Here is a 13,516-nt window from a genome sequence, read left to right as displayed (position 1 = left end):
ATAGTGCCTGATGTGGTGGCAGATATGAGAAATATCAGTATCTGTGTTTGTTTACCCATATGAAAACTATTAAAATGCAGAATAAACAATTACATTTGCATTTTATGTCAATTCAAGTTCTATGTATTTGGTTGCTAGTCAGTTGGTTAAGTTTTATTTAAGTCTCATAGGTCTGTATCAGTATATTAAATTAAATAAAATAAAAGTGCCAAAATACATGTATTTGTGTTACCTTTTAATCTATAGTTATTTATAATACAAGTTTATGGTTTAGCTGTAAAATATGAAGCCTCAATTACTTTGTTTGTGTCCTTACAGTTTGGAAATGACATCTTGGGAATAAATGCCAATGTTTTCAAATATATATCAGCTGATTAGTCAGTTTTCAAATTGTATTACTCCCTAATATCAGTGTCAGCTTCTGAAAACACCAAAACATAACACTTTTTTATTGTCCATTCTTTTTGTGGAATCTCTTATTACTACACAAATTACAATATATGTATTTTAAGTAGCATTTTTTGTATTAAGTCTATTTCATATATTCAGGAAAAGGCATGAAAAGTTTATCCTTCTGAGTTAAGCCACAGCTTCTGATGAATCGTGCGAGGATCTGATTGCGAACACAACAAACCACAGTGATAGTACAAATGGCAGAGGAGTAAACACTGTAAACAAGGCCCCCCCCCACACACACACACATTTGGTTCCTGAGAGTGACTTTTTGAAAAGCTGCTGACGCCTCACAAATTATAAACATCTCGTAAATGTGCTTTTTTTTCTACTTCACACGTTCCGGTAAAGACGTGAAAATGTCTCTCACTCACCGATCCCGTCTTCCGACTTCAACACCATGCTGTCGGTCTGTCTGCGCCTCGCACGTCCGCAAAAAGTTTCAGCCGCGTCGGCAACTTCGTCGAGTACAATCGGGATTATCGACTATCGACGGACGTATAGATTTTCTTTAAAGTTGCTTATTGTGTAAGTGAAGAATTCCTCCGGGTGGCGGGTTGTTGGGAGCGCGTCGGCAGACTGAAGGAGTGGCCTGAGCAGACTTTAACCAGCCAATGTTTCCTGTGCGAGACTTTCTGTCAACCCGCCAGACACAGACACGAGGAGCTTCCCTTCCACACTTTCATAATAAACCCCCCCCACGAAGCAATTTCTTTAAACTGACAGTCCCACATGTTGTTTTGGTGAGAACGAGAAAAGTGTTTTAGCTCCAATTGATTGAAATGTATTTATTTTTCATTGTTTATTACACTTAACGGCAGATGCATGTGTTGTGAATTATAAACTATAAAAAAAGGTTGTAATAAAATGCTTGCGAGGATTCAGATTTAACTGCATTCAAATGTAATAATATTGAGGCATATCCATTGCAACCCGAAAATCCTAGTAATAATATTACATTATTATTTAGCACTTTTGTTACATAAAACACAGCCCAAAGTGCTTTACAAGAAAAAAGTTGACTACTTACTCCATCTCGTAAAAGTAAATCGAGGTACACAAAACGGTGCTGAGTTGTTATGAGAATCAACAAGCAAGCAATGATAAAAGAGCATAAAGGAAAATAAATAAGCACGTGGTATTGGTTTACTACAAATGGGGTTCAATTAGTAGCGTATAATAATTATTATTATTATTTGGTAGACTTATTTTGAAGGAGAGCTTGATCCGTATCCGGTAACATTCCCCTGTCCCTGCTGATGACACTGCTCTGCCCGAAGGTGCACAAAATGGGCCAGATGACGCGTTTGGTGCCGCCTGCGTTCCCACCCTGTTGCCCTCGGCTCTCTCTCTCTCTCTCTCTCACACGCACACGCACACGCGCACACGCACACACACACAAACACCCTGTTGTTGAGACAGGAATGAGTGGGGGCAGGGAGAGTGTAATTAATACACACATATAAATATTGCACATCCGCCAAAAGTAGATGTGTGTGTGTGTGTGTGTGTGTGTGTGTGTGTGTGTGTGTGTATATTTAAAGGGTCAGGAATTGTCCTCCCTTGATCTACTGACTTAGATCAAAGTCAACCTCCAGAACAAACTCTGGAGTGTCCACTGTTCTGGACGCCGCCTGGAAAATCCCACTCCCTGAAAATCAGTCACCATGGGAACCATCACCCATTGTGTGTGTGCGCGCGTGTGTGTACGTGCAGTCAGACGAAGTCCACTGTTACACAAGTGAAAGTGTGGTCCCACCCTCTCAAGGCTGCTAACACATTCATTTGGATGCGTCATTAATGGTGAAACTGGTTCTGCCAAATCGTGGTGAGACTGAGACATATGTTTTTGTATGTCCAATGCAACTTTAACCAGCTTCTCGTCACAAACATTCCCTCTGGATTTATTGTTTCCATGTTTCAGTCTGTTTCAACACACAGTCCCCTATCTCCTTGTTAGAAGTGAATTTATCAGCCTGCTGTTTGTCTAAGTACAACTGTGCTGCTGTGAGACAGGAGCAGGCCGAGCTTGTGGCTGCCTGTTGATGAACACATGAGTCGAAGAGGAATGCTGCGCTCACAGCCAATGAAAGAGGCCAGGTAGAGGGAGAAAACAGCTCCTCTCTGCTTTTATTTCTCTCTCACCGTCGTTCTACCAGACGAACGATGGGAGAAGACACGTGTTGAGTAGCGACAGCAAATGCTGGGCTTCACCTCTTGTTTGAAGACTTCATCAAGACTTCTTTCTTTGAGAAGTGCGACAGTCTGCACAGCCACTCCATTTCAGGCGCTCTTCTTCAAGCTGTGCGACGTGAATGGCTCGGTTGTGCGGACCTAAACCGAAACGACGGACAATGCGGCCCTTTGTGAAGTGAGCCCCGTACACACAAAGTTCCAATTCATTGTCATGGGTTTGTCTGTTCCCCAGAGCATTGCTGTAAATCGGAGCTAAAGAAGCTGGAACAAGTGAGAGCAGAGGGAGCGGCGTGACCTTTTTAAACGATCAGCAGAGATCATGAGTGGATATCAGCACACAAAGTTATTGTTTGCAACTTCCGTGTCGGCACAAAGACGTGACAAATTTATTGAAAACATCCAATCGAACGCTGAATTATGGAGTGGAAAGAGGTTTTGGTTCATGCATGTTAAAAAAATAGAGAAGAAACTCTTTGAAGGATTTTCTTCTGCTTTACTTCTTTTTTTCAACAGTGAGTGATAGTTTGAAACGGGAACACCAGACAATTTAAAGTCATGCACATGTAGGGGTGGGCAATAAAACATTATCTAAATATAACCTTCATCAATAGCAATGTAACAAACATCCAGTACTTATCAATACAATGCAAACACAGAGCGTATCTGATCAAGTATTTGTCTTTACGTAGGATAGGTGATGGATGGATGGATTGTTCCTTAAGGATATATAGAATTAGCTCTGTCTGAAAAACTTCCCAGCAGCAAAATCAACAGTCGCAGTTTGTTACAGGCTTATAAAGTGTATACTCTCCTAACTCAAGCCGATATGACCCTAATCATATCATGGGGTTGTTTTCTTAAGAGAAAACTCCCTCCGCACAGAGACGACAACAGGTAAAGTGATCATATTCTTTAAAAAATCGGTGGAATGAGCCTTTACATTGATGCTTTCCTGAGGAGACCCCTCACTGGTTCAAGCTGTGTGCGCCTGAGGCAACTTACGGCTCAACTCTCCACAGTCATCATATCACTGAACCAGCACAGGGCTCTGTCCTCTTCAGACAGAACACTGCTGTGACAGATCCTGAGTTGAGATACACTATGTGACATCGTTGAAGGTCTGAGCTCGTCTTCTGGGCGAGAAAATAACCTGTACTCATCCTACGAGAGGAGATGCCAATAGTGACCCCTGCTGATCATTTGCAATATTTACAGTTGTACCAGCAGGAAAAAAGACAGAAGCAACATGTAGGGAAGCATAAATATTTACGTATACCAAAGGAGGTTATGTTTTAACAATTTTTGCCATTTGTTTGATTTTGGGCAAAATTGCACAAAAACTACTGATCTAATGGTCAGATACTGTCACGCAGACAGATTTATCCTCACATTTAGAAACATCTAGTGGTTTGTTCGCTGCAGGGTGTTGGGTCATCTCACACGATGACATGCCTGTTTTTGTTCTCTGCCTCTTTCACATACAAACAACAGCCTCATATAAGCCCAAAGAGGCTTATTGAGATACAGGAGCTTACTATGTGCATAGCAGACATTCTTTGGCAAAAGCTGTTGCTGGTGTTTTATTGCTCCATGCATGACTAAATGCACGAGACCTTTGGATCAATCCATCCTATAATTTTCTGTGCGAGAGGGAGTGTGCCCCTGCAGTTCGATTGCTGACATGAGTCATGTAGTAATACGAGTGTATATTTAGCTTTAATGTCACTTTTCTTGTGTCTGTGTGTGTGTGTGTGTGCGTGTGTGTGTGTGTGTGTGTGCGTGTGTGTGTGTGTGTGTGTGTGTGTGTGTGTGTGTGTGTGTGTGTGTGTGTGTGTGTGTGTGTGTGTGTGTGTGAGGGAAAGAAAATATATACCCAGCCAAATACTTTGCAATGACAAACATGCTGTAAATATAGCATGCTCTTCATATATCTCGGACAGCACATTTCCTTAATGTCAGCCTGCAGCAGAACTCGCTCCTGCCCCTGCACATATGCATGCAGGAAAACCGCTGTCAGAGGCTGTGACTTTGCAGATCAGTTTTAGGAGGAGGATGCGAAATGCAGCGAGCGCCTGATGAAGAAGGACAGCTGGGAGCCTGGCGAGTCGCTCTTCCTCAGGCCAGGCTCACAGCAGTTTGCACGGCGTTCATTGCTGCACTTGACATGGTCACCAAACACGAGCACAACCACTGCATTGGAAGACTGAAGGCTAAGGAAGAAATCATCATTATCATCATAATCAATTGGGCAATCAAAAAGTCCCTGCTGGGAGTGTGTCTGCAGGCATATCAACACAATGTCTACACGATCACACAATAACAACAGGACTTACAGTAAGTAGAGTCATGTTGCCTTGTCATTTTAACAGCCGTCACTGCACCATCCCCTCCTTTACAAAAAGCTGATTTGGCAAATATTCCCGAACAAGCACCACCGCCGCTGCTGCTGCTGCTGCTGCTGCTGCTGACGGACTTGTCTGTGCTCCCAAACAGATCAGTGTGTCCCCAGCTGCCCCTGGAGCCCACATGACTAATTTCTACTGTCAGAGAGGCCAGGAAAATCCTGGGCACACCTGCCCGACTCAGCAGATGCAAATGTGTGACTGACCACACATGTAACCGTCCTGTGCCTCAATCGAGCTGAATTAAAAGCTCCAATAAGTAAAACACGCGCCTCCACCTCTGTGTCAGCTTTGTGTCCCGTGAAGATTAAGTTTAACATTTAAAGTTGGGAAGAGCAACAACGCTGCTGAAATCAAACGAGTCACCCCCCTGAGAAATATCACGACAGAACGTCTTGTTAATAAGTACATATTTAGGAGCGATGTAATCGTGCTGCTGATAAAATGTGACGGTGCCAGTTATAGATGAGTCACACATGAATCACTTGCATGATTCAGGATTAAAAGTAGAAACAGAAACACCACCGTCCAGCCTCCTCCCACCATTAGAGGTGCAGAATGTATAATGGCTGCCACCACAACATTAATGTTATCACAGTTTATGACACGTGCAGGCGGGTGACAGCTGAAGTGAATGTGCCGCTTCATGTACTGGACTGGAGGCTGAATATTAAACTCACAAACTAGTATTTTTAAATAAAATTAGTAAATTCAGCCACTAGGGGTCTCTCAATCAAAACAATAACAAAAGACCCCTTTTGAAAACGACGTGAAGCAGCACGGGATCATGGGAGTTGTTGACTTCACCACCATTGCTGATGAAAATCTGCCTGACGCGACTAAGGCGCATATCGTCTTCACAGATGAGGTAATGTTTGAGTTTTATTCACGTCACACAGCAAACGACAAAGAATAAACGTGATCTATTACAAGCGATTGCTACAAACAGTGGAAGGAAAAAACAGCTAACTAAGTGGGTTTTTCCTCGGTCATACATTGTTTGGCCCAAAGGTTACAGCAGCGGCAAAGTAAACAGACACGAATCGTCCTGTTCTGGATTCCTCTGGGTTTGTTGGAAACATTTTGGATAATGTCCGTACACAAGTGAACAAAATATATAACGTAGGTCTGGTCGTTTTTAGACATATTAATTGAAGAATTGTTACATTTTAAAACTTGAGCTCTTCTGCGTCATTTTTTATTTAGAAACGCTGCTGTCATCAGAAGAATCCGGATTCACTTCCCCCTCTTCAGTTTTCATGACAATTTTCCCATCTTTCAAACACGTGCCCGATGCTGATTCAGGCGTTCTTAAAATCACTGAGACAGCATCGCTTCCCCATCGCTACGCACTCAGTCAGCTGATTCACCACAACACGGGGAGGTTAAGTCATGTCAACACTTCAAGGTAATACAGCTGCAACACCTAACAACCAACACACACACACACACACACACACACACACACACACACACACACACACACACAGAGTATTACTACAGATTTAAAGAGCAAATCTGGACACATGGGGACAGATGGCGAGTATAAACAATCTCCTAAAGAGACTTAGCCAGTTCCACTCGTGCCTGCTCCTCCATCTGTAATTAAACTGGGAAGCAGTGAAATCTGTTTATCCAGGTTTAGGAGGTGATCTCCCGTAAACACAACCCCCGCCGCCAACACGTCAACTATCAACTGGAAAGAGAGGGGATATTCTCAGTTTGGTCGTTTGTGGATCAACTTTAACCGTGAACACAGTCAGTTGAAATGAGTTCGGCTGTGAACGTGTGTGACACCTGCTTAAGATTAGATCTGCTCGGTGGAGTAATTACTTTAGCTCGGCCTCTCTCAGCGTGTGTGTGTGTGTGTGTGGGGCAGAGGTTTAAGTTGAGCTAAATGAGGGAGCCTCATTAAGCCATGAGAAGCTCCCGCTATTTCTGTCCAACTGCCTGTTTGTTCCGGTCGCCACACAAGCACCACGAATGGAGAGAAGTCCGTCAATAGTGACAGTAAAAGATGGTTTAAATATGATCACTCAACACACCAACAACTAAACCAACAGAAAAACAACCCTATGTCAATGGAGCTTGCACCACATGGCCCAAAGCTCTGACTTTACTCTACCTGGAACTTCTTGGAGCGTCTTCACAGCTGGACACAAGAACGTCTGAAGACTGGACACGCAGAGTTCACTCACTGTCCCCATAGCTGCAGTCTGGACTGTGTGCGTTAATGTGTGAAGTTGCTCCCTCTTGAGTCGCACTGAGGTAGGAAGGAGGAAAAGGGAAGTTGCGAAGGCCCTGACTCCGACGCTCACTCCGAGCCCCTGACCATTGCGTCCACAGAGAGACTCCCAAGTGTAAGGTCCTGCTGGGCGTCACCTGTTCTCCCAGTTGGATGAATTCCCCTCCTCTCTCCTGGGAGGCCGATCCCTTCACGTTCACCTACTTTCTCTTCCTCCCTCGGTTCGAATGTGCAACTTGCTGAAATCTCTTCTGCTTTTTTCCCTGTTCCCCTTTTGTGCCGGTGTCTCAGCCTCCCTCTATCCTCCTCTGTTCTCTCTCTCTCTCTCTCTCTCTCTCTCTCTCTCTCTCTCTCTCTCTCTCTCTCCCACTTGCACTCCCTTGCTACTTTTGCATACTGATTGAAGCAGATATTGCTACGACCCAACAGACTGCACATATAAATACAGAAGCAAGGGTGAAATCATATCAAAATGTTCCTTTGAGACAAATCTGTGTTTTTCTATGACTTTTGCCATAGCCGGACCAATTGAAAAAAACCACCATCACAGCGAAAATCAACAGAAGAAATAAAAGAAAACAATTAAGAATAAATTGAAAGTTTCACATAACACGAGAATCACAGTGACCCGTCGTCGCTGCTTCTGTTTTGTGCTGTGCAGTTTTAAGTTCCCTTTCTACCCTCAGTTGCTTTTAGCTTCTGGTCGCTCGTCGTTTTTTGGCTTCGCAGCATTGTACATAAAAATCAAGATTTCATTGTTGCTTAGCAACAGGGTGGAAGAAATGATTTGCTCCTGGGCAAAACACTGTGAGCCATTTGTTTTGATTCGATTATTTTCACTGCTATTGGGAGTCATTCACCACGGCAATATCACATTTTGGGGTTTTGGAGCCACGTTACACATATGGACACACACACACACACACACAGATTTGTACAGTCATAAAAAAAAATAATTGGTCTGGTTCTGGCACAGATCTGCTCATAATTAGCGACAATTGATCACTTCCTCTTATGTGGATCAAATGATAAATATTTACCTCCACTCCTGAACCAAGTCCGCTCCGCCTGCCACTCTGAATTAGCCTACCTGTCAATCACACAGAGTCTCCTTAACAACCGCCTCCCTCATTCACCCTCGGTCATTAGTAGACTCTTTGACCGTGCCCTCTCTGTCAATCACGCCATCAAGGGCAGCGTGTTGGCAACAGGCCGAGGAGGCCGTGGCTGAATGCGATGAGGTAGCTCTGTCACTCGCTGCACTTGTTGGTTGTTCACATGGGCGGTGACGTCACTTTTGATGTGGCCATCATCAGCCCTGGTTCAGTACCGCGGGGCCGAGTGGCTCAGGCTGACCCCTGGGTGAACTGCAGAGTCAGTCCTGGCTACTTTAAAACGCTGCAGCTGCACATCACCCAGAGGAGCAGCAGCCCTGTCACAGAAGGAAGCGCAGCAGAGGACACAGGGAAGCAGGCACAAATGTTTCTCTTCTCTTTTTTAAGCATGCAGATTCCTCACCCACTCGTAAACTCCACCACACACAGCTTCATTTGCATGTTCACAGATAGATAGATAGATAGATAGATACAGTAGATGGATGGATAGATAGATAGATACAGTAGATGGATGGATGGATAGATAGATAGATAGATAGATAGATAGATAGATAGATAGATAGATAGATAGATAGATAGATAGATAGATAGATAGATAGATAGATAGATTGGTCAGGCGGTTTTTAGGCAGGTGCAATTCAATGGCTTATGTGCAATCCATTCCACTGTATATATTCTCGCACTGTATATATTCTGTTTTTACACTGTTTATATTAGTCTTTATTCCATTTTATACATTTCCCTACAATAAGTATTGCATGTTTATTTACTATTACTTACTGACTTCTATTTTTGACTACCCTCTTGCTGCTGTAACACTGCAAATTGGGACAAATAAAGGATTATCTTATCTTGTGTCTTATCTCATTTTATCTAAGGTAGATAGGTCGTTCTATAGGTCATTCATTGAGATGTAGGTAGGTTTACTAAACCGTTCATGAGTCTCAAGCTTCTAGGTTATATTAAGTAAAGCACAAAAAGACATTAGAGACTCCCAGCACCAGTTGCTCTCACTGACAAACCCATAAGGGCCCATAGGTGCCCAGACTGCCCACACTCAATGATCACTTATGCAATAGTTCTCTGAATGACGAGATCCCACTAAGCTCTGGTTGCTCTGGAGCTTCACTGTCCAAAACACTCTTCAAATAACAGGGCCGGATTAAGATATAATTAATAACTATCTTTAACTTCTAATAGACTCATTATATAGACTTATTATTATCTGGCACAATCACAGAGATGCTCAGATGAATTAATTGTAAAAAGTCAACAAACCCTAGTGGAAATATAATAGAATTGCATAATTGCTATAAAGGCCACTCAAAATCCACAATAGCGTGACAATACAGCAGTTATCCTGTATAAACTCAACTGGTAACTGACTCTATTCTTTTATAAAGTGGAGGGTGGGGAAGCATAACAAGAATTATCCTCAATCCGAACCTAATCCGTCTATTTCGTAAATTACTATAAATCAAGACACCTTCAAATCACATAAATTATAATTATAATAATCAGTGAATGTGCCTCTGCACCATGTTGCAAACATCATGTTTTTAGTGGCTGTTCTCAGCTCCTTTTAGGTATCTTTGTGCAAACATGCCACCATGTGGACATATCAGGCAACAACACCCTTATTCTCAGCTTCCTGGAGTTGATCAGACTTTGCTTTAACTCATCTGTAACAAGTAAGTGAAAACAAGTGCAGACAAGTCAGGGAGAAAAGCTGCTTCTGCCAGAGTAGAAAGTCGACCATGTGTTTGTCTTTAAGAAGTCAGGTCTGTAGTTTCCCCAGCTGGGTGCAAACCTGCAGAGAGGTTGTTGTTCTGTGTTGGCGGAACTCCCACACCGCGGCCTAATGTTAGCATCACCTCCAGTGAGTAACACCTGTCTGTAGTGGGAGCAGAACAAGCACCTCTGCTGGCACGGCTCAACCGAACACACTCACACCACACAAGGAAAAAAACTCAACCACCTAAATATAGACTGACTGGGCTTAGTGACACCTTCCTGTAAAGTTGCAGCACTTCCAGATTTCCATTTCCATTCAATGTAAAAGGTTTGATATCCTTGTTTGTGTGCAGCTGCATCAATTGAATGATAAAAAAAAAAGGCAAAAGGATAAGTTTGTTGCCTGTGTCATCAGGATGTTTATTTCTGGGTTGTGTCAGAAGATGAACTCCGAGAACTTTCTCACACTTTGAAGGGATAGATTTCAAATTCTCATTTATATCTTTAGATTTTTTTTGTGTCACACTTTGTCTGCTCGGCTGCGTGAGTCCACAGAGACTTTGCTGCTGCTGCTGCTTTGACAGTCTTCCTGCGAGTGTGCTTTGAACATGAAGCAGCTTAGTGCCTCGTTCATCACGTGGGCAGAGTGGCAGAATACAACCAGAACAAAAAAAAACACACAATACAGGCCAGTGGAGGCAACAATAATCTTCTTCGCATGTCACTCACTCAGCGGAGGGGGGAGGAGGAGGAGGGGTCGGACCGAGAGCAGCGACGGCACATAACCACAGCAACCACACGTATACCTGCCACGCCCATGAACTTCCTTTTGTGTGCGCACGTTTCATCATGCAAAGAGGAACCAGGGCTGCATTGACAAGTGCAGGTAGATGGCACAAGTGCAGCGGGGACATTTTGGTTGACACCCTGCAGTTCAGAGCTTTTGAAGCTTGAGCTACACCCAATGAATCCCAAGATAACTGATGTATCAGGCAGCAGCACCTTAAGCAACATCACAGGAGCATGCAGCAAAAAAACACACTATTTTAGAAGGTTACTGCACTTATATCATAGAAAAGCTAGTAAACAAACAGATTAACCTGCCAGTCCCCTCACGGATACAACATTTCCTGTTGCATAAGTCCTGTCTACACCGAAATAAAGAGTCTTGACAATGGATGGAACAGTCCCTGGGCTCAGGGACAGACGAGATGCTTTGACCTCATTCATATCCAGGAGCAGCTGATTTGAATGAGGAGGTGTCAGGGACAGTGTGAGTGTTATTTTGCATCTGCTGGGAGCTTCAATGTGTCCCTTCCCTTGCTGCCTCGCTCTTTCACAGATAATTACATAACCATCCAGCAGTTGTTCTGCTGAATTGAATGCAAGGTAAGAAAGGGACAGCACTGACGAGGCGAAGGCTGCTGCAAACAAATAGGATTATCCAGCTGCAGGGCGGAGGAGACACATGCAGGATGGGCCGTCCAGTATGTCAACAACTCAATGAGAATTCTTTGACACTGCACAAAAGATTTATGAAACTGCAGATCAATTATCTCACAGCCGACCCAATAAAAGTTTTTTTGTCTTTTCATTCAACCCAGAGAAAAGCCCACCCTCCTTCTGACAGAACACGAGTTGAAACCTCGCAATGAGGCCATTGCTGGTGATTCTATTTTGAGATGCATTAAAGCTCACAGAAAAACTAAAACTGCTAAATAATTGAGATGAAGACTCTATCACGGCCTGAGACATGCAGCCATCAGCTCGATGAGATGATGTCAGGACATTAAAGATGACTCGTCTCAGCAATGAGGGCCTGTTTAGGAGAAGGACTCATCGTGTAAAGAGCCTCAGAGCAGAGGCCAACATAAACAAATCAGTTTGGATCAGCACGAGAACTTTTTCTGTTTCTCGCTGCTGTAATTTCACAGATGTGTGGATTAGTTCCAGTTTCCACCGAGCTGTCGTACAGCTGCAGTGTGATGCTTAATAATTCATCACACAGATCTTTTTTATATGGAGCTCCATGGAGGCCACCTGCACTGGTTTATAAAACTGCCAACATGTCCTCTCCTGTGCATGCATTCGACTAATTAAACACCACATGAGGAGATGTGGGTCTAGAGCTGTGCCATGCTGTCACTAGTGCATTAGACTGGCACCGGGATGAACACATATCTGATCACTTGGCACAGCAGAGCATGGACACTAACTGTGAATAGAAACTCTGTGTCGCGTAGAGGAGCTTCCTCTAAATGCAGTGCAGGCTGTAAGTGAGGGTGGGTGGGATGAAGACCAACCGTAATTCTCGCCCTCCATCCTGGTGGTCCTGATGCAGGCGTCACTGTCCGGGGATGTCTCTCGCCAAAGCGCCCTATGGACTCCTTCCTCTTCCCCTTCCTCTTCCTCTTCCTCCTCTCACCTTCTTCTCTCTTTCCTCCCAGACTTGAGACACGGGCTCAACACTTTTCTCAGCTTGTTGATTTGTTTTGTTTTGTTCAACCAGGGCAGTTCTCCGTGCCGTGCCGTGCCGCGCTGTGGATGCTGCTGCGTCTGCTGTTACGCACCCAGAGGAGCCGGTGGGGCACATGCTGGCCCCGCCCACCCCGGGAGTGACGTCACGCTCCAACTTCTCTTTTACCAACAAACTTTGCTGAACGAACCTGAAACTCTGACAAACGTTTTTTTAACATTTCATCCATTCAATCACTTTGTGAAACCAACTAAACGGAAGGATCATATTTTGTGTAAATCTAATCTTAGTGAGTAATTTGACTGTAAAACCTTATTGCACATTTTAGAGACGAGAACTATAACATTGACTTGTTCATGGTTGGTAAATTCCACATCCAGGATGTGGCTTTAAAAAGAAACATCGAGACATTTAGACACACAAAAAAAACACTAACAAAACCGTCGATATGCAAATTTAACTTTTTAACTTTTCTCTCCTTTGTGTTTGTTAAATATAAATTTGGATGTGTGTTTATGTAATTATATATTTACTTATCTACAAGACTGTTTAAACCATACTGTCACTTAGCTGGATACTTTCTGTGTTGATCACATATCTGCAATGTTTGTGAATATACACATTTGTAAAGCCGTAAACCGCTGAGTTAAATGTAATAACAGGCCTCTGACTTGCATGATTAACTTCAAAATTGGTTAATTTCTCCACAAACTTTGATAATTGCATAATTAAGCCTTATTTCCCCATATTAAAGTTAGTGACTTGGTTTTGTTTATATTTGGATATTTCATTTATTTTTGATGATTAATTTAACTTAAGTTTTTGATATTTGACCGATATTGAAATTGATCTCGTTATTTAATCTAAATTATTTTGCATTGTATTATTGGACTGT

General features: G+C 43.1%; 1 protein-coding gene across 3 annotated transcripts in view; it reads right to left on the bottom strand.

The window, feature by feature from the left end:
- cyth1a (cytohesin 1a) overlaps positions 1 to 12,710 on the bottom strand; it is a 40,000-nt gene extending 27,290 nt beyond the window's left edge. Inside the window, exon 1 of one of the 3 annotated variants that reach the window (XM_035180015.2) lies at positions 12,449 to 12,710. In XM_035180015.2, the coding sequence (XP_035035906.1) occupies positions 12,449 to 12,467 (19 nt within the window). In that variant the 5' untranslated portion in view covers positions 12,468 to 12,710. Of the gene's footprint in view, positions 1 to 827; positions 1,101 to 7,176; positions 7,528 to 12,448 lie in introns of those variants that run through there. The other 2 variants (XM_035180013.2, XM_035180014.2) reach the window with 2 other exon arrangements.
- Between the last annotated feature and the right edge of the window lie 806 nt (positions 12,711 to 13,516).

The sequence above is a fragment of the Hippoglossus stenolepis genome, chromosome 16 (genome assembly GCF_022539355.2).
Source record: "Hippoglossus stenolepis isolate QCI-W04-F060 chromosome 16, HSTE1.2, whole genome shotgun sequence".
NCBI classification, from domain to species: Eukaryota; Metazoa; Chordata; class Actinopteri; order Pleuronectiformes; family Pleuronectidae; genus Hippoglossus; species Hippoglossus stenolepis.
Note: the sequence above shows the minus strand (reverse complement) of the source record. Positions and strands in the feature narration are given on the sequence as shown.